At 34.2% G+C, this 21,370-nt stretch overlaps 3 protein-coding genes and 1 non-coding gene across 5 annotated transcripts; 2 read left to right on the plus strand and 2 right to left on the minus strand.

Moving 5' to 3' along the window:
• Nucleotides 1–587: 587 nt before the first annotated feature.
• Nucleotides 588–2,568, plus strand: LOC100798278 (stress response protein NST1). Of its 2 annotated transcripts, XM_041005668.1 has the most exons (2): nucleotides 591–837; nucleotides 930–2,568. In XM_041005668.1, the coding sequence occupies exon 2, from the start codon at nucleotides 938–940 to the stop codon at nucleotides 2,354–2,356; it is 1,419 nt and encodes a 472-aa protein (XP_040861602.1). In that variant the 5' UTR covers nucleotides 591–837; nucleotides 930–937; the 3' UTR covers nucleotides 2,357–2,568. The 2 variants fall into 2 exon arrangements, with proteins under 2 accessions (XP_040861601.1, XP_040861602.1); XM_041005667.1 differs by having other exon boundaries at nucleotides 588–2,568.
• A 1,360-nt stretch (nucleotides 2,569–3,928) lies between these two features.
• TRNAR-UCU (transfer RNA arginine (anticodon UCU)) lies at nucleotides 3,929–4,001 on the minus strand. Its single transcript has one exon. It is a non-coding gene; the product is annotated as a tRNA-Arg (tRNA).
• Nucleotides 4,002–5,975: 1,974 nt separating this feature from the next.
• Nucleotides 5,976–12,203, minus strand: LOC100801466 (pyruvate kinase 1, cytosolic). Its single transcript, XM_003535221.5, has 15 exons — nucleotides 11,792–12,203; nucleotides 11,596–11,692; nucleotides 11,336–11,433; nucleotides 10,689–10,844; nucleotides 10,194–10,271; nucleotides 9,763–9,894; nucleotides 9,580–9,660; nucleotides 9,379–9,450; nucleotides 9,210–9,299; nucleotides 8,630–8,863; nucleotides 7,793–7,888; nucleotides 7,547–7,614; nucleotides 7,317–7,416; nucleotides 6,845–6,904; nucleotides 5,976–6,422 (listed from the first exon to the last, which is right to left on the minus strand). Exons 1-15 carry the CDS (start codon nucleotides 11,858–11,860, stop codon nucleotides 6,270–6,272), a joined length of 1,584 nt encoding a protein of 527 aa, XP_003535269.1. The 5' UTR covers nucleotides 11,861–12,203; the 3' UTR covers nucleotides 5,976–6,269.
• Nucleotides 12,204–15,960: 3,757 nt separating this feature from the next.
• On the plus strand, nucleotides 15,961–21,061 carry LOC100805176 (uncharacterized). Its single transcript, XM_003535227.3, has 7 exons — nucleotides 15,961–16,944; nucleotides 18,308–18,452; nucleotides 18,589–18,642; nucleotides 18,726–18,817; nucleotides 19,742–19,977; nucleotides 20,132–20,302; nucleotides 20,639–21,061. The coding sequence occupies exons 1-7, from the start codon at nucleotides 16,247–16,249 to the stop codon at nucleotides 20,734–20,736; spliced, it is 1,494 nt and encodes a 497-aa protein (XP_003535275.1). The 5' UTR covers nucleotides 15,961–16,246; the 3' UTR covers nucleotides 20,737–21,061.
• The last annotated feature ends 309 nt before the right edge of the window (nucleotides 21,062–21,370 follow it).

Consider the following 21,370-nt stretch of genomic DNA (forward strand, 5'->3'; position numbering starts at 1 on the left):
GCATTAAATAACATTATGTTAGTTTTTTTATTTCATTTATAAAATAAATCAAATTTAATAACATTATTAAAAAATTATCTAAATTTTAAATATAAAAAATATATTAAATAAAACAATATTAAAAAACTATATAAAATTTTTTAAATAAAAATTATTAAAAAAATATATAATAGAACCATAAAAAATATATACAAGATATCAAATAAAACTAATAACAAGTAAAATAAAAAATATTTATTTAATGATTAAATAAATAAAATTATTTATAATTTTAAAAAAATTGAAAGAAAAAGAAAATACAACTAAATAAAAAATCCTAAAATAAAAAACTTTAAATATAAAAAAATATAACTTTAAAGTAGTAAATTATTAAAAAAACAATTAAATTTATGATTTTAAAGTAGTAAATAAAAAAATCAAATTATATTCATAAAATTTTGTACGACTTTAATTATAAAAAAGTAAAAAAAAATTACTCATAACACATTATAATTTATTGCAAATAAAAAAAAATTACTCCTGTTGATAAAAAAAAAAAAAAACCATTAATTCTCTTTATCCCATTTTCTCCCAAACCCTCTCACTCTAACCAAACACAAAACCATGGGCAGTTTGTGTCTGCTCCAACAAAACCAGTTGCTTCAAAAAACCAACACAACATAGTAACACACGCGCACCCTCTTTCTCTTTATCCTCTGTTATTATAACATTTACCCTTTTCTTTCCCCGACAACCCAATCCATCACCAACTCCTAAGTAATCCCATCTTTAACGCTATTACGATGCATTGATGTTCTTGTGCACCCTTTTGGCACTGTTCAACTATTCGATTAAAGGGTAAGCGTCTTTCATCCAAAGCTGGTTCCTTTTTTGCTTATTTTGAAAGAAAGAAAAATTGGTGTTTTTGTTGATGGAACCCATTGGACTAGGTTGTGGAATGTTCTCTGGGTTGGTAGGAGTGGAAAGCCCTTTACAACAGCAACAACAGGAACAAAACCCTCACCATTTGCAACACCATCCCCAAATGGTTCCCTATGCCACACACCATGACACTGAAAACCCTCATCATCCACACCTTCACCATTCAATCAAACAAGGGTACCCTCCTTTTTTATCCAAGACTAAACAACAACAGCAACAGCAACAGCAACAAAGCTCTTTCAGTGATGATGATGAGCCAGGGTCTGCTGATGATGACCCCAAGAAGAAGGTCTCACCATGGCAGAGAATGAAGTGGACTGATACCATGGTGAGGCTCTTGATAATGGCGGTTTATTACATTGGTGATGAAGCTGGCTCTGAAGGGACTGATAAGAAGAAAGCCTCTGGTTTGATGCAGAAGAAAGGGAAGTGGAAATCGGTTTCAAGGGCTATGATGGAGAAGGGGTTCTATGTTTCTCCTCAGCAGTGTGAGGACAAGTTCAGTGACTTGAACAAGAGGTATAAGAGGGTGAATGATATTCTTGGCAAGGGAACTGCTTGCAGGGTTGTGGAGAATCAGAACTTGTTGGATTCAATGGACTTGTCTCCAAAGATGAAAGAGGAGGTTAAGAAGTTGCTCAATTCCAGGCACTTGTTCTTCAGGGAAATGTGTGCTTACCATAATAGTTGTGGAAATGGGAATAACAATGCTCCACAGCAAGGAGAGTCTGGTGGTGAAGTGTCTCAGCCTCAGTCTCAGTCTCAGGCTCAACCTCATCATCAACAGCAGCAGCAACCGCAGCAACAACGATGTTTTCATTCATCAGAGGTGGCAAATTTGGGGGGTTCAGGTGTGGAGGGTTTGAGGGTGTTGAAAGTGGGAAATGGGGAAGAGGGTGATGATGATGAGGATGAGGATGATGATGAATCCGAGGATGATTCGGATGAGGATGAAGATGATTTGGGAGAAGGTGGTTCGAGGGGTCATGTGGGGCATGGACATGAAGACATTGAGGATGAGAATGATGGAAGGACAATGAGGAAGAGGGCAAGGAAAGTAGGAGGAGGGGTTTCCAATTCTCTGTCACCACAGACGATGCAGCAACTGAGTGCTGAAGTGACTGGCATGTTCCAAGACGTAGGTAAGAGTGCTTGGGACAAGAAACAATGGATGAGGAATAGGATGAAGCAGTTGGAGGAGCAGCGAATAAGCTACCATACACAAGCATTTGAGTTGGAGAAACAAAGGCTGAAATGGGCAAGGTTTAGCAGCAAGAAGGAGAGGGAAATGGAGAGAGCCAAACTTGAAAATGAAAGAAGGAAGCTTGAGAATGAGAGAATGGTTTTGCTCATTCGCCAGAAGGAGCTTGAATTGATGGGTCTTCAACCCCAACAACAGCAGCATCAGCAACAACAACAACATTCTTCCACCTAGGTCTAGGGGAGATGATTTTGCTGGGGTTAATTAATTGTATGATAGATGAAACCAAGGTATAGAAAAAGATGTAGATCGATTAGGCCTAATAGAGGAAAGTGGCTGTTCTCTTTTTGGGGTACTTGTTAAGTTGATTGTTATTGAAGAAAAGAAAAATAGAAAATGTCTGTATCTACCATCTTGATAGTTGATACCCTTTTTGTTTATTTAAACATGTTTTTGTTATTAGTACTATTTTTGTTTTGAACTATGCTTAGCTAAATCTGTCACTTCCTCCTTCAAGTTGGATAAAACTAAGTGAAGCCACTTTTGACCCGGGATCAACTTGCATTACATTTGTGGAACAAAAACAAAATATAAACTGTAGAAACGTGTCTTTGTGCATGTTTTTTTGGCAACATTCAATTAAATTTGTATAAAATTTAGGAGGATTTTATATAATAATATATATAGATGACTAACTGCACAACTCAAATTTCAAATTCATTTCAAGCAAATGCAGAGTTCTAGGGGGGCTGCAAAATAGTATTTGTAACAAGTGTTATAATATATTACATCATAATAAGTGCCACCGCAGATTATTATATAATAACTGAGGATTTGGTTTCACTGCAGATTATTTAGAGCCACTTAATACTTGAATTTGTTATGTTTTCCTCTCCCCATCATTTCCAGCAAATATTTGGCGCCAAATTCACGTTGAAGCCACGGTTATGCCATTTTTTGCATGAACATAGCTCCCATTCTAGCATGTCCCTTTGCTATGACAGCTTTCTTTGCCAAGGTAAGTTAATTATGTAAAGTTGAATCCTGATATGAGTACTGAAATTAATATTGACTGAACTATTTTCAACTTTAGCTCGAAAGCTTCCCTATGTGATTGGTCATTTCCTAGTTTAGCTCTTCCAATGGATTCTAGATCCCAACTTGCTCGAGTAAATTGGCTTGGACAACCTATAGCAGCTGTGCATCAATGTACATTACTCCAATTAATTCCTAGTTTTTTTAATGTATATATAGAAAAAGAGATACTATTGTAAATTCCATCCTGAATATAAAATCCAAATGTTTACTTTCCATTGACCCTCCCACCTAATATCCACATTAGAAGTGATATTTTAGCAAAAATTGTCACATGGTATAGCCGTATAGGTGCTCAAAGATGGAACTGGTGAGTGAGTTGAAAAATATCAATACCCCTTCCGAGAAAAAGTACCTCCCACCTGCAGAATTGTGCAGCAGCCCCTAAACTCAATAAATACTTTTCATAATCCACTATTAGAGTATAAAAAACTGACCAAGAAAAAGCAGGAACTGAGCTAAATATTCTCTATAGATAATGGGGGTTATTGTCTTGAGTCAACTTCAACAGAGGAGATTAGTCAAAACTTAAGATCATCTCAACTGCAAAATATATCAAGTGGCTCTAAATACATCCTTGGATTATGGGAAAGGTTGAGATATGAACTCACATCACATTACATTTTGTGGAATAAAAACAGATTACATATTTACCGCAGAGACCACATAGGGGTCTGCCAAACTGAAGGTTAAAAATGTTGAAGAATCTCACACGCCCGGTGGGACTCGAACCCACAATCGCCTGATTAGAAGTCAGGCGCCTTATCCATTAGGCCACAGGCGCTTTCCATTGGATTCTTGGAAATGTTTCATAAAATAATTTCATTCCTTAGCCGCTAAACAATGTTAAAAATTATTGGTATTGTAAACAAGGTAAGCCAATGTAAACACAGCACATCCTGGTAAATAAAATTTTCTAGCCATTAGATGGAAATGGAATTAGGGGTGCCCATATCCAAGAAAGTACAGTAGCCTCTTCCAAAGATCAATATAATTCATGGCTGTACGTATTTACTTTACACAGGATATAAATATAATAATTATGATATGCAGAGCATACTTAAAATTAAATTCTGTATTATAACTAATATTATTTATAAAATACTCACTTCAGTAGTACTATATTATTAATTGCATTAGATGTGAACATGGACAGATCCAGCAAACAAGCAAACGGGGTTGAAATTTATTTTGTACTTAATTATTTTTATATCTAGCCTTTAATAAATAATGATTTTTATCAAATTATTTATTGATTTTACACGTAAAACTATTTTTTTATTTCAAATGATACGAGAAACACATAAATTAATAACTCACACTCATTTTTTTTCAAGTTTTAAAAGATTTTTTTGGTACAATAACAATAAAACAAACAATAACTCATCATCAAAAAAAGGACCAAACTCAGTAGATATAATAATAATTAAAAACATTAAATTTTATAACCCTTATATATAATAAAAATAAACATTTTATAATATAATGTTAATAATTAAAATATAGATAGATAAATAAAACTTGTGATAATACACAGAACATAATTTTTTTTGAGTCACAAAGCATAATTAACCTAGGCAATTAGTAACAATTGATAAAAATTCAGAGTGATATCATTCTTATTAGATCTATTAATTAGCATATCTGTTTGGGTGATTTTACAATAATATATATCTTTGGGTTAGATTTCAAATTTAGTGGTATAATTATTATTAAAAAGATTATTATATTATTAGATTTATTAGTAGTATACATATCTTTTTTTTACTAGAAATAATATTTTTTGATACCAAAAGAAATATTATCATCCACCACGAAAATTGTTTTATGATAAAAATCTCTAAACATACTGCTCTTAGCACCTGGCTATCACCCACTTACAATTTGACTGTTTAATAGTATTAACAGAATTTTGAGGGAGGGGGGCTGAAGCCCCTGCTATCCCCCCTTACATCGGTCCCTGGATGTGAACCTTACCAAAATGAAGTTGGCATTAATCTCATAAATGACAAAATGAAACTACAGAAGAAAAATTGTTCTTTTGAAGTAAAAAGGAAAAAAAAACATTTAAAAAGCACAATTTATGTAGCATTTCTTAGCACCTAAGTCTTCATACTGAATACACAGTCAACCCAATCTCTCAGGGGGAATCACTAACAATTAACAGTCACAGATAGTTAACCGAAAATAAGCAAATCAAAATTTATAACTCAACCTCGAAAACTCCACTTTAGCTTATTTGATACGAAGGCATCTTAAAATTCAAATTAGAACCAGAAATGAATGGATTTTAACAATATACACAACCAATTATTGTTGAAACAGAGTGCTTGATAGAAACTGTGTACTGTGTACACGGAGTCCATCTTATTCATACTATGAGTGCACTAAGTGCCATAACAGATTTATATTATATAATAACTGAAGGTTAAAAATGTTTAACTCAAACCCACAAACAATCAATTTTGCTTTAAAAATCAACATTATGGAGATAAATAACTTTCACCTTTAATGGACCATGACCAGTTCTCGGATATTTGTTCTTGATTACAAGACACTCAATTTTATAGAATTGACCGAGTTATCAAGTCACGAATTTGTAATTGCTGCCATGCAACTTTAATCATGTAGTGTACTAAAATCAAATCAACTACGGCTTCATAAGTAAATCATTCTGATCCACACTCCATCCGTACATTAAACATATACTCGTTCATATGACCACACAATAAAAATATGCTTATAAACAACTGGTCTCTGAAATAACAAGCAATTAGCATCATTAGATTGGTAATCCGATTCAATAATCACATTTTTCGAACTGTGTTCTAGTATGAATCTTAAACTAAAAAAATTGGCATCAAGGGCACATTGCCTTGATTTTATGTTTGACAGCCAGTAATAATTTGCATCAAAATTTGTTTCATCAAAACCAAGTAGAGATAACTTCTACTTGTGGCAGAATGACCCGCATCTTCAAGAAAAATAACCAAAGTTGTAAAAATAAATAAATAACACTAAAACTGTAGTTGGTTGAGTGCTCTTTAATAGTTTAATCTTCAAGCTCAATAATCTTAACCACAGATGCATCACCAAGTTTCTGGCAAACAACTACCCGGTCATGTGACTTAATAACTCCCAATGATTTTCCATGATCAAGGGCAACCTTAAGAATAGACTCATTTGTTGCACTTGTTGACTCAGCCTGCAAGCATAGAGTATGAGATTGTCATATATAATGGGAAGCGTATTAAGAAGCATAACATAATTGGACATTTATACAGGCCACAACAGCATAAAGTATCAATAATATATGTCTTATGCCAAATGAAGACCAAGTGTTTCAACAATGTAAAACAAGAGGCGGTATCCAAAGTGCTAGCCACCCACGAGGCTTATTGTAATTGAAAATAAATAAATAGTGCTTGGATCCAAATTAATCCTGCCTCTAGAACTAACTAGAGAGACAAGAAACTCAATATGCCAAAAATATGCATTGAAGATGTCACTAACTAGATTGTTCTTTAGGCATCTAATTCTAACCCTAAAGAACAATCTCAACAGAACAATGTCCATCAACTCAAGAATGAATTATAACAAAGTAAAATTCCAAAAAGAAAAACTTACAGGATGTCGTGGATCTGCAAGCATAGGAAAGAGACCTCTCACGATAAGTGATTGTCTTGCCTGCATCACAAATTGAATTTCTTAGTAAGTAAGCAAGGTGTAAGCCAATGTAAACCTAACACATCCTGGTAAATAAATTTTTCTAATCACTAGATGGAATTAGGGGTATCCATATCCAATAAAGTACAGTAGCATCTTCCAAAGATCAATATGATTCATGGTTGTATGTATCTACTTTACACAGGATATAAATATCATAATTATGATACGCCGAGAATACTTAGTAAAATTAAAATGTATTATAATATTATTTATAAAATATTCATTACGGTTGTGTATTAATTGCATTAGATGTAAGCCTTCCCAAAAATGAAAGTAGGCAATCGGTCAATTCAACCCAATCTTAGGGGGAATCAATAACAGCCACAGATAGTGAACAGAAATAAGCAGCTAACTCAATTTAAAATTCAACCTCAAAAGCTCCACTAAAGCTCCACTTTAGCTGATTTGTCTTGAGTCGGGGGATCACAACAGATAGTACTGGCATTGTTGGCCTATACTTTGCGATCAATCTGGCAAGTAGACAAGTACATATAACATTTAGACAGAAAGATTTAAGGATAATGGTGAAATGAAGATGCAGGATAGAAGGAAATAATATGGATATTAATTGAAGGATATCTAATTACTCAAAGAAAATACCTTGCAGCCCTTCCTGATGAAGTGAAACAAATTATAATAGATGCTTTCACCTTAATTGCAGCCCGTACCTAACAAGTAAAGATTAGCATGTGAGAAGCACACTTTCAAAGATGAAATAGAATCAACCACACCATGCCAATAAAGCAAAAGCAATAGGCATAAACCTGACCCCCATCTCTAAAAGAAAGAAAGGAAGGCATGCACAAGAAAATACTATTAAAAATGTAAGAGAAAAATGTAAATTACCGCAGAGGATGCAATAGATTCCAAGTGGGTCATGGGTTCTCCAACATACTTGACTGTCCTCTTAAAATAAAGGTCTTGATTGAAAACTTTCTCAGCCTACAAGGACATGAAATGGAAGGCAGAGACTTGAGCCAACATTTTGAGGGACATTTCAAATAGGAGAACAATTCATATGATTCAAAGGAATTCCCAACAAATGATTTGCAGAAGAAATGCCACACAGAGATAAACCACCATAAGGTAGAAAAAGGTAAAAATGGGAAAAAGGAAAGGGAAGTTAGGAACCCAGAATAGAAAGCAGAAAAGATAATGATTTTATTTCTTAATTGAAATTTGAAAATGAACAGAAGTAGAAAGATCACTCCTCCAAGGGCAGAATGTCCCTCCATTCTACCCCTCCTATTTAAGCTTTACCTGTCCTTCCACCCTCTCTAACTAACTATTGATATTTGGGAATCACATACTTTTCCTGTTTAATTCAAGATCTGACATGAAAGCATCTTTAAAATTCAAATTAGAACCAGAAATGAATGGATTTTAACAATATACACAACCAATTCTTGTTGAAACAGAATGCTTGATAGAAATGTGTATTGTGTACATGGAGTCCATCTTAATCATACTATGAGTGCACCTTTGACAGTTGCAGGAGTCAATCACTATCAGTTTACAAGAAAGCTATCAAACGCCAAAACTATAAGATTTCAGATTCATTTAGGCAACAGAGGTCCAACAAAAAGAGAAAACATTTTGGTCAGAAACCATAAAACCTGCATCAACACATCAGAACAAATCCAATTTATTGGACAAAATTAATGAGCTAAAAAATGAACTTACCTCAGAACAAATTCTGCCAACAGTAGAAATAGTCTCAATAGGGTACAACCCACGTAAAGTCTCAGCACCCAGAAGTATGGCATCACTTCCATCTAAAACAGCATTGGCAACATCTGTGGCTTCAGCACGAGTTGGTCTCAAGTTGTCAGTCATGCTATCCACAACACGTGTAAGCACAGCAGGTTTCCCAGCCATGTTACACTTGTAAAGGGCAGATTTTTGAAACAAAAACACCTACAGAAGCAAATGGAAAATGATTAATAGTAACATCTATGCAACAGTCAGTCTTAGAACTATTCAGCATTCACTTAACAGGGACAGTCACAAACATATAATTGTCACAAGGGGCAAAGACATAAGCAGCAATTCATTAAGCTGATTCAGCTTAAACATATTTTAATTTTTTTCTCACAGCATGCTCATATTAAATTTTCAAGACCCAACATAGACATCTGGATTCTGGAATAACTACACAACTTCAAACTACAAAGAATTAGTCAGACCAAAACTTATTTTGTTACGAGACTGCGCGACAACAAGAACTTCAAACTACAAAATAATTTTTAACAAGGAAATATACCTTCTCTGGTGGAAGATCAATACCCAAATTCCCACGGGAAAGGATAATACCGTCAGCTTCTTGAAGAATCTCATCAAAATGGGTCAATCCCTAAGAAAAAAGAAGTTGTCAGAGTACATTATGAAGAAATGAAGTTGTTGCAGTACATTATGAAGAAATGCAAACTCACCTCAACATTTTCAATCTTTGCAAAAATTTGAGTCTGGCTGAGATCACCTAACTTGGAAAGAAATTCGCGAGCCTGCATTACAAACATATAAAGGGTTGTTAGTAGAAAACCTGAAACATCGATAAGTATAAATATCAAATTACCAATTATGAATGAATCTGAGATCACAAATCAAAGTAAAGGATTTGGATCCCAAATTACCTGGCGAACGTCTTTAGCGTGCCGAGTATATGACAGTGACAGAAAATCAATTTTGTTTTTAACACCCCAGGTGCTTATAACCTGAAACAAATAAAGCAAAATAAACACAAAACTAAGGAAACGTATTTTCTAGTGCAATGAAAGGTAAATCATTCTAACATGCTAGCTAAAGGCAGAACTTACCTCCTTGTCTTTCTCAGTGAGAGTAGGCAAATCAATATGAATTTGAGAGGCATGCAAAGTGAACAATGACCCAGCCAATGTAGCTGTGTTCTTTATAATACAAACAACATCTTGCCCTTTGACTTCAGATACCTGCACAACTTCAGGGAGAACTCATCATGCAAGTAAAAGGTTGAATATTCCTTTTTATGTCTAGGGCCACACTTAGGTTTAGAGCATATCAATTCAATAAAATTAATTTCAACTACACGAAATCACAGTATTGATTAAAATAAATGGTTTGTGAATATTAAAGATATATAAATACAAACTCATAACCCAAATGAAAAGGACCAATATAAATCATTTGAAAAGATACTGAGGAACACTGAAACAATAGTAAAAAGGGACCTATTGCAGTAAACTTAACATTCAGGGTTCAATAATATTACCTCTAGCCATACAGAAGTAGTTTCACTTCCCGTGAACAAGTATTGACCAATAAAAATGGTGTCTCCCTTCTTCACTGCCTATAAACAATAAGAAAAAGATAAATATTGAGGTTCAAAACCAACAAATGATATTGCTTACATACAAAAATTTTACAAATTATGCAAGCGATAAATTACAATTCAAGCAGAAGATGTCTATAGATATTTTGGGTCATGAATAGAAAATTTCCATGTAGGAATCAAATAAAATCAGTTAACAGCCACTAAGACCTAAGCAAGAGTTAAATCATAAACAAAGATAAAACTTGTAGCTAATTCAAGCCAAGCAACTTAGAAGGGAAAAAGCAATTGACTCCAAACATGCACTGCATAGGCAGTAAAGTGTAAAAAGTTAATCAGACAAAGTTGTTTGAGTTAATATTCCATGGAAACAATGTGCATGCAAGAAAGTGACCTCATATTATGGCAAGAACAAGATGAAAAATATCAACAAACCTTAGCCAGTCCATCAAAATTGATAGGCAATATCTCTGAAGAGGCTTCTTGTCCCTGATCAGGAGTTAGAACAACCAGACCATTTGCCTCGAGCGAGATTGCTCTCTCACTTTTGTTAACAACCTGCATCTCAGCGCCCACTGTGTCCAGCATAACCTATCAAAAATCAAATAACAAACTCTTAGCTCCTTTCCCATTGTCTACCTTCAACATAAAACCCAATACAAGTGTAAAAATACAATAACACAGAAACCCTAGATTCCTCAAGCAGTTGCTAAAAGAGCTTCACTTCACCTTGACAAAACAGACTGTAGGTTTCAATTTCTATTACTTCTAACCAAAGCAACCAACTTTCAAAAGAGAAAAAAATAAAAAATAAAAGAGGAAAACTGTTATCTTGGCATGGCCCTCTCTCAGCCATTTTGTCATTTTCCTCATTTAACAAACTAGACCCTCTATCTTCTATTTTTATCGGCAAATGTTAGTTTTTGTTAGCAGAAGGGATTGAACCATGACCTTTCTCCTTGTCCTTTTTCCTTAACCATCCAACCACCATATATCTCCACTAGACCCTCTATCTACTCTCCAGCACCAAGGTAGCAAAAGATACCATTGGAAAAAAAAAAAATTGAAGAAAGAAAACTCACAGCACAGAGCTTCTTAGTACTCTTGATAGCAGCCTTCAAATTCTCCAAAGTCTCCTGGTGGTACTCAGGGTCATGCCATGAAAAGTCAAAACGAGCCACTACACACAACAACAAAAAACAAACAAAAAAAAATCAGAATATCCATAACAATACATCACATAAACATAACCCTCTTACCCATTCTTCACTAAAAACTGTGAAGTTTCAAAATTTACAGAAAAAAAAAAACTAAACAAAGAAAGCGAAAAACTGTAATATACCAGACATGCCAGCCTTGAGGCAACCAGAAATGGTTTCGACGGATCTAGATTTAGGTCCCAGGGTACCAACAATCTTTGTCATTGCAGAGAAAAAACTCTACAAAAATAAAACATAAATATCAAATCAAAATAATTATAATTATATAAACAAAAATAGATCCATAGATTGAAAAGTAAAAGGGAAAGAAAAACTAACAGGCTTGGATGGCTCAAGGATGGAGACCATCCTAATAGGTTCCTCGAGAAGCAAGTGACTGGAAGGCATGTTTGGCGATGGATCGATGAACAAAACCTAATAAAAAGACCAGAAAGCGAAGAAGACACAGTTCGAGGATTGAAACAGTGACGGTGGTGGCGTGCGGCGTCTAAGACCAAACACAAACGCAAACGCTGTTTTAGAAATAGAAAACCTTTAAAAGAATATGCTTTTTTGCCTTTTGCTTTGATATCTCTCTCTCTCATTAAGTAAGTTTTTTTTTACTCTATTTTCAACTTTCCTATGTCACCGTGTGTTGTGTTGTGGTGTGGTGTTCTCTTTTTTGTGTCTTTTTTATGTTCTTACTGTGTGGGTGTGGTGGTGGTAAAAAACGAAAAAGGGAATTTGAAGAATAACACGTGGCGAGAAGCCAGCTGTTCGATGTGGGGGCCCCACCTTGTGTTGTGAACCGTACTTTTCTCGTGTGATTATGGCACTAAACCGAAAGAAAAGTAAGTACAGGACTATGGTCTTAGGTTGTTGTGTTTGATTTTGTGAAGGGGCAAAGTGTGGGGATGTGAAATTTTTGTTTCTAGAAGAAGGGATACTAGGTAGAGAGAGCAACGGTTACTTGGAAAGGAGTTAGGTGGCGTGGGACGCATGGTGCTGTGGCGTGCTAGGCAAGGTGGGTAATACCATTAGTTTAATCCTTTACATTTAAAATAAGTTTAACTCTTTTTTTTCATCCTAATCATTTTTTCCTCTTTAATTTATAAATAATTTTGTTCTATTTTTCTTCCTTGTATCACTATTGGTTTCATGAAAGATTACATCATCACTTGATGATGTCATCCTATCACATCAAACAAAATAAATATAATTAATGAAGAGAGAAAAAAATGACATATTTACCGTGATGAAAAATTATTTAAATTACAAATTAAATATTAAAACAAAGGCTTGAATATTAAAATAGAACCTCAAATTAAATATTAAAATTCATATAATTAATATTATGATACGCTTAATACTATCACATTTTTATAAATTCTTATTTATCACAATCATTATTATATTGGTGTTGTGTTACCATTATATCTATATTTTTGTTGTCACCATCATCATTATTATTGTTGTTGTCATCACCCTAATTGTTTTTACTATCATTATTCTTGTTGCTTCCGACACAACCATTATCATTACTAACACAATTGTTTAAAGGCAATGAAGAATGTGAGAAAGACAGATAGTGATGGAGATTGAAGGAAGACAAGAAAGAAAACAAGGAATAAAAAAGTTTGAAGGTAGAAGAAGCATATAGATTGAGATATAAATAAATTAATATTAAAACATTTGTTTTATTTTAATATATTATATTTAAAAACTTAAATATTTTTTCGTCCTTGCAAAGGTTAATTAATGATTTTAAGAGGTAATGGGCAATTTAAGTATAATTTAGGGTTTTGATTATAATATGAATGGGAGGAAAGAGGTACAAGTGAAATCACAATCATGGACTTGCTTTTTTGATAAGTTCTTTTACATTGATAGTATTTGCTTGTTTTATTCTATTTTTGTGAAGTAATTGATAACCTATTTTCTCAAACTTTTGATTAAATCAAATTGTTTAGTGTATTGTAAAATTAGATTCATTTAGAATTTCTTTTAGTCATTTGGATACGATGTCTAAATGTAGGTCTTCTGTAACTAGGCATATGGTGCATTTGCCTTTAGCAAACATATTTAACGCATCAATAACCCTTTTGTTTTAGCATATTGCATTCTTCTCTTTCTCATTTTGCTTGATAGTTGAATGAAACATGATTTCTAGATAATACACCACTTTTTCACTCGATGAGACCTCCTTTAAACATTTTGTTTTGTTATGCGAAAAAATAGAGTCAACGGAAATAGAATAAAGATAATTAAAAAAGAGAGAAATAAAACTAAAATAAGGTAGAATGTTGGGTTGTTTGGTGTAAGATAAATAAGTAATACAGTAAAAACAAAATAACAAGTTTGTTTGGTTTGAATGGAATGAGAGGAGAGAATTTAATAAACTTATAAAAACACTAGTATAGCTTGAAATGTGTGAGGTTTCTTACCAAATATAGTTGATTAAAATTAATACATAATCAATTAAAAATTTAAAATATATGTATTTAATCATTCGTAACATTAAAATAATTGACTATAGTCAAGTGACAAAAGATTTCAAATGAAAGGCATGATCTATTATTGAATTGTGAAAATCGATACTATTATGTCTTGTAACGTGGAAGGTTTCTTACCAATTATAGTTGGCTAAAATTAATGCATAATCAATCAAAATATATGTATTTAGTTGTTTAAGACATAAAAATATTCGATTATAGTCAAGTGACAAAAGGTTTCAAATGAAAGGCATAATGTATTATTGAATTGTAAAAATTGATTACCTTGGAGTAACAAAAGGTTCCAAATGGGTAAAGTGACATCAAATGTGAAGGCTAAAATTTGCAAAACGAGATCTACTCATTCAACTTCATTTATCTCACAAACATACTCTACCAAATTACTATGCTTCATTTCTTTTTATGCCTGCCTCACTCTCTCCATTGCACCAACCAAACCGGGCATAAATAATTTGCCATTTCAATGATACAATGGCTTGTAGGGCTGGTTAGTTTGTATATGGACTGAGATTCAATATTAAAAAATTGTTTAATTTATAAAGTGGTGGACTGAGATTTTACCAAAACAAAACAAAAGTGCTTCTTTTAAATAGATTTTGTAGAGAGCATGCAACTCTAGAACAAACATTCTTATAGTTTTGGAAAATGTCTATGTTAATTGAGAAAAAGGATCTTACAAATAAGAGGAGGGAACTTTAATACCTAAAATGAAAAGGAGTCTTAAAAATTGACAAAAGAGAACATAATTGATAATATTAAACACAACTTAGTTAAGTAATAAGATCTTGGAGTCAAAATTCATAAGCTTGAAAATTGAACTAATATAGGTAACTTATTGTTTGGCTCGAGATGGACTAACCAATGTGTTTATGATAAACTAAGTTAATGTAATGACCTCTTAAAAAAAATGTAATGATTTGTCTAAAATGGACTAAGTTGATGTTTTGTTCAAAATAGATTAAGCTAATATCTTGAGGGAAATGGACTAAGTTGATATCTTGGGAGAAATTTGAGCTTTTTTGGTAGCAAGGGTAAAACTATGTGGAAAATGAGTACTTGTATAAGATATTTTGATATTCAAGTTAGTAAATATTTGTTCATAGTGATGATATGTAAAAAAAATGCATACCTTATTTAATACTTTATTATTTGTAATCACATATTGAAAATCTTATTCCTTGGTTATTTATTTTAGATTGGTTCAACATTTTGGGACGATAATGTAAAAAAATTAACAACAACTCATATAGTGTATTTAATCAACTGAATTAGACTCTCTTGTCATTTGAAATAAAATGATCCTTTGTATGAATAATGTTATCTTTTATATATGTTGAGCTTGTAACAACTATTATCTATCACTACTTGATTATTAACATTTTAATCTAAATAAATTTAACACCATAAAAAATATGAAAGATTTGAAGTATTTTTAATCTTCAAGTAATAAGTTTTTTATTAAAAAATTATGAAGGGAATACACATGTATGTTTATTTATTTAAAAAATAGTATTTTTTTAATAAAATTAATTTTCGTCTTCTTATTTTCTCAAACTTGAGATTTTAGTCTCCTTATTTTTAATTAAGATATTTTATCCCATTTTTAAAAAGTTTATAATTTTAATCCTTCATTTTTTAATCAAGATATTTTATCTTTCACTTAAAAAAATCACACTTTTAATCATTATGACTAATTTCAAACATTAATCTATATAAACACTGAGTGACATATTTATTTATTATACACATAATAAATATTTATTTTCCAACAAACTTAATTTATTAAAAAAAATTAAAAAATATATAGTCAAATCTAAAATTGAAAAAAGATTAAAATTACAATTTTTTTTAAAAAATGAGGAATAAAATGTGTCCATTAATAAATAGGAAAACTGCAGATTTTTTTTTTAAAATAAGAACAGAATATTTTAATTAAAAAATAAAAAAAACCAATATTACAGATTTAAAAAAATAAAGAGAAAAAATTGCATTTTAATTTTATTTTATTTAATATCAAACCGAAGAAACGTTGGCCCATTGAGCATGGCCCGTCACCAGCATCAGGTCCGAATCTCCCCCACTCGAGAAGGACTAGCAAAAGCGCGTAGAACGCACTCGCTCTTGTCACTTAACGGGACCGTCACCACGCGTGACGGCAGATACGAGACCCACTCACGGAAGGCACGCTCCGTCAAACCCTCCCACACACATTTTCTCTCAATCTCAACGCCCCATTCTCTTTCCCTAACGTCCCCGACGACGCCGTAACGTCCTCCCCTTCATGGCCTCTTGCGACGACGACGACGACTTCTCTCTCCTCCGCGATGACACCCACCACCACCTCCACCAGCCCTACGCGCCGCACCACCACCACTTCTCCCCCTCCGCCGTCTCCGTCGCCTCCGCCTCCTCCGTGCCGCCTAAACCCGCCGCCGCCGCAGACGACGACGCCGAGGACTTCTCCAACCCCTTCGACGAAGACGACGACGGCGAGAAGCGCAAGGAGCGCGACGAGATCGGCGAGGGAGCCGCCTCGTACGGATTCAACAACAAGAGATCTAAGACGACGGCTCCGTCGAACGGCGTCGGCGCCGTATCCGGCGGCGCCGAGTACCGCAAGGACCGGGAGGAGTGGAGCGACACGGCGATTGTGTGCCTCCTCGAGGCGTACACGGAGAAGTTCACGCAGTTGAACCGGGGGAACCTGAGGGGAAGGGATTGGGAGGAGGTTGCGGCGGTGGTGAGCGAACGGTGCGAGAATCAATCAAAGAGCGTTGAACAGTGTAAAAACAAGGTCGATAACCTAAAGAAGAGGTACAAATTGGAGCGACACAGAATGAGCAGTGGCTGCATTTCCACCAGCCACTGGCCTTGGTTCAAGCAATTGGAACAGATCGTCGGAAATTCTCTCCCGGCGAAGTTCTCCGACGAGGATAAAGCGGTCATTTCAGCCGGAACTTCTCCCCGGCAATCGAAAAGGTATTCGGCACTCAGCACCGTGATAATGTTTGATAATTGTGTTGTTGCATTTGCATGCAAGTTCTAGTAGTTCACACTTGACATTTTGGTGATTTGTTTAATAATTATTGTGGTATTATATTTGCCTGAGGATTTGTTTATTTGTTTTCTGATTCTGGTTTGCTATATTTCTTGCCTAATCTACCACATCATAAATACTTTAATTCACTCGAGATGCTTGAAGATTGTGGAATATTGTAAAGCTTTATGACATTGCTTTGCAGTACAACTGTGCAGCATGTTATGGTTAGTAAAACGTTTGCTTTTTTTTTTTTATGTGATGGTTCATGGTAGGTTTTTGTGATGTTATTCGTGGGCAAGTTTATACTTTAGAATTGGTTATTGGAATAAATAATGGATCTTTGGTTTTGTCTGAATCTGAGAACTTGTTTTCTCCAGAGGTATTGCTTCATTTTAACAAGTGTCATGCTTTATTCACTGGCATTCTTCTAGTTTACAAGTCACATGGGAACTTAAAAGTTAAAACGGTTATGGCATTACGTTAATTGTTATCTGTAGTGTGTTATTATCTGGATCTAGCATTCATCGGTAAATTATTACATGTATTGTAACGTTACATTTCACTGTGCTTTATGTCAACAGAGGATTTGTCTATTTTGTTTGTGATCTGAGTACTTGCTTATCCTTGTCCTTAATTTTTACAAGTGTCATGCTGTCTTCACTGGCACACTTCTAGTTTACAAATCTCATGGGAACTTAAAACGGTTATGGCGTTACTTTAGTCATTTTCTTAGTGCCTTATTATCTCGATGTAGCATCCATTAGTAAATTAATTCATGTATTGTTACGTTACGTTTGAGTGTGCTTTATGTCAAGAGGATTTGTCCATTTTGTTTGCGATTTGAGTACCTTGCTTATCCTTGTACTTAATTTATGTAGATGGTTGCAACATGGAATGATGAAAAACTTAATAACTTTTTATTAGTACTGGTGTGCACGTTATAGTTTGTAGAATCTTAGTATTAAATGGTATTGGCTTTTTGTCATGGTATTTATGTATAAGTTTGGGTTTAGAATAGGATTTTGGAATAAATATAGATCTATGGGTTTTACTGGTGCTGAAAATTTGAAGTTCTCTTTAGTGTCGTTGCAAATAATCTAATGCTATCTTCACTGGTACACTTCTGGATCACAAATCACATGGATATTATAATGACAGGTGGTGTTACTAAGATGGTGTAGCAAATTGATTGTGTTGTCATTATTTGGAGTATTTTATGTTAAATCACATTAAATATTAAGTATTTATCTCTTTCCTTTACCTGTCATGTGAATATTGAGCATTCCCCTATTCTATGTATAGATATGGAGTGGCAACACCCAGCACTGGAGGTCCAGCAAATAGCATGAAGTCCAAAGCATTGTCAAACAGTAGATGGCGGAGGGTAGTCCTCAAAATTAGTGGGGCAGCTCTTACTGGATCTGATACCTGCAATATTGACCCTAAGGTTTGTGGTTTGGATACACATATGTGTGAAGTTTGATAAAATTGTTCGACTCATGACCTCTTTATACCAAGTTCCTAATTGTCATCTGGATGTTTTGACAACACTCATTCCATTTGTTTGTTTAATTAATTATCAGGTGGCAATGTTAGTTTCAAGAGAAGTTGCCATAGCTTCCCGCCTTGGTGTGGAGGTATCAGTTCTCTTGATTGTTTTCTGGAGTCTGTTATTCTGCTACCATTTTCAGTTTAACTGAAGCATCTTGTGATATTTCAGGTGGCAATTGTTGTTGGAGGTCGTAATTTCTTCTCTGGAGAGGCTTGGGTAAATGTGACAGGTTTAGAAAGATGTACTGCGTACCAAGTTGGGTAAGGTTAATCACTAGAATTTCTATGCAAGTTCTATCTACGCCATTCTAATTTTACTAGAGATCAATCGCAAAGAAAATAAATGGAAAAATAGATTTAGGTATCAGTGCAACCATCCACATCCTGATCACAAATGGATAGTCCAAAAGAAGAAGATATATTTAAGTTGTGAAGTGGGATAGAAAGTACCTAGGTTGTAGTGCTGGAGAAGGCCACAGCTGGGGAGTGAACTCTGATTTGACTTGTATCAGTTGTAAGGTATATTGGTAGTGGCATTGTAGAGCACTTACCTTGTCTGGGTCATAAGACTACAAAGAAGACAAAGATTCTCCTCACTTTAAAAAACTAAATTGGAAATGTGATATTTGAAGATCTGGGTGGAACTGTAAAATGGGGTGTGGATAGAATCACCAGGAGAATTTATCTGTCCTGTGTTTTGTCTATGCTAATTTTCTCTTTCAACTGTATGTGCCTCAGCCGATAATTTGCATTAACCCATTCTTCCCCTTTCTAGAGTTTCACTTCTGACATTTAGTTGCATATTCAAATTTTGGGAAGTTTTTGATCTATGATGAATAAATTTATATTGAAATATATATGACAGTTATTTCTTTCCTATCAGTTTAAGCTTTCAACTTATGTTACTTTTATATTTGATTTCTGTGTTTCTTTTTCTTGGAAAACATGAATGTCTTTTGATGCTTTAACTTTGAGACATCCTATTGTGCTCTGGCAAGTATCTTCTTGATACCTTCATGGCCATTACTTCATTGCTTATGTACTTATGTTACCATAAGATCTTTTTCATCTTGCTGGTTAATATATTATCTTTCAAAGTGATTTACTTTCGTTATCATTTCTACGTTTCTTTAAAACATTGACCTAAACAAATAACTACTGTTTTCTTGAACTTGAATATGCCAGCATGATGGCAACTGTGATGAATTCAATATTGCTCCAATCGACTCTAGAGAAGATGGGTGTTCAGACTCGTGTACAAACTTCAGTTGCCATGCAGGAGTTTGCTGAACCATACAATAGGCAGCGGGCCATCAGACATCTTGAGAAAGGAAGGGTTGTTATATTTGGTGGCATTGGTTTTGGTGCTGGCACTCCTCTTTTCTCAACCGACATAGCTGCAGCTCTTCGTGCTTCAGAGCGTATGCTGCTGTCCTATTTTGTTTTTTTTAAACAATTTCTAATTACCTTTTTTCCCCCACCTTATCTTTAGTTTATGCAAAGGGACAACACATGTATCTTTGTTTTGGGTTTTTGTTTTTGCAAGCATCAGCAATATCTCCTTGTATCTTGCAGTTAATGCTGAAGCAGTTCTAAAGGGTACTAATGTAGATGGTGTATACGACTGCAACTCACGAGACAACAATTTCACTTTTGAGCACATATCCTTCAGAGAGCTAGGTTCAAGAGGTGTCACCTCTATGGATATGTCAGCGCTGACATTCTGTGAGGAAAATGCTATTCCTGGTTAGTAAGTTGTTGCATTTGGTCCCTATTACGAGAGCGTGTTTTAGGTTTTAGTGCTGTAGGTATTCTTGCATAGACAATACAAATGCGCAGCCATTATGATGTGTGCCTTGCAGTGGATCCTAAACAGTCCTGATTGCATGCTTAAACCACTAGGCACTGTCTATGCAAGAAAATTCCTCGATGGTGCTTAGTCGTGGTTTTCCTAGAGTTATCATTTTTGCTTTTATGTTGAGGTTTATGAGTATTCAGCATTAGTTTTATAAACTGATATTGAAGTAACCGACAAAGAGGATATTTTATTTGATGAATTTCTTTGGCCATTTACTTGTACAGTTGTGGTTTTTAATCTACTGGAGCCTGGGAACATCTCAAAAGCTTTGTGTGGAGAACAAGTTGGCACACTAATTGACCAAACTGGAGCAATAAGCTAACAGTTAATTCATCCAATTCAATTATTATTAGTCGCACCGGAGCCATCAAGTTGAGTGGGATATTTGCCATGACTGAGATTCTTGAAGAATAAAATATAAAATCTTGACAGATTCAGCGTGTGGCCAAGTTAGTGGAAATTGTACTTTGGAACTGTAATCACAAATTCCCTATCACTAATTTTAGGTGGTTGTTGTACTTTTAATAAGTTTATGTAAAAAAGAAAAAAAATGCTTTTGTATATTATTCCTAGATGAATTGTAGCATAGTAATGTATTAGCAGTAGTCATCCTTTGTTAGTGAATGTAAACAGATAGAGTAATTCAACTTTATTTATTATTCCTTTTAAAAAAAAAACTTTATTTATCATTGCAACTGTACTAGTCATTTTCCCTTAGTTCAGTAGACGAAAAAAAGTAACTTTTATTTTGGTTCAAGGAGAACCTACTAAATCTCATGAAACAAGGAGGTGCATTGCAAAATTTGAATTCACGCACTTCCATAACATGTCTTTTAGCTCTACTAAGTGAGCTATTTCATTTTATAATTAAAATGAGATTTCCTAGAAATAGTTGAAGACTTTATCTTGCCTTAAATATTTCATCTCAACACGGAATGTGTGCTCTTTTGTCTAGA

This window comes from Glycine max, chromosome 10 (genome assembly GCF_000004515.6).
Source record: "Glycine max cultivar Williams 82 chromosome 10, Glycine_max_v4.0, whole genome shotgun sequence".
Classification (NCBI taxonomy): domain Eukaryota; kingdom Viridiplantae; phylum Streptophyta; class Magnoliopsida; order Fabales; family Fabaceae; genus Glycine; species Glycine max.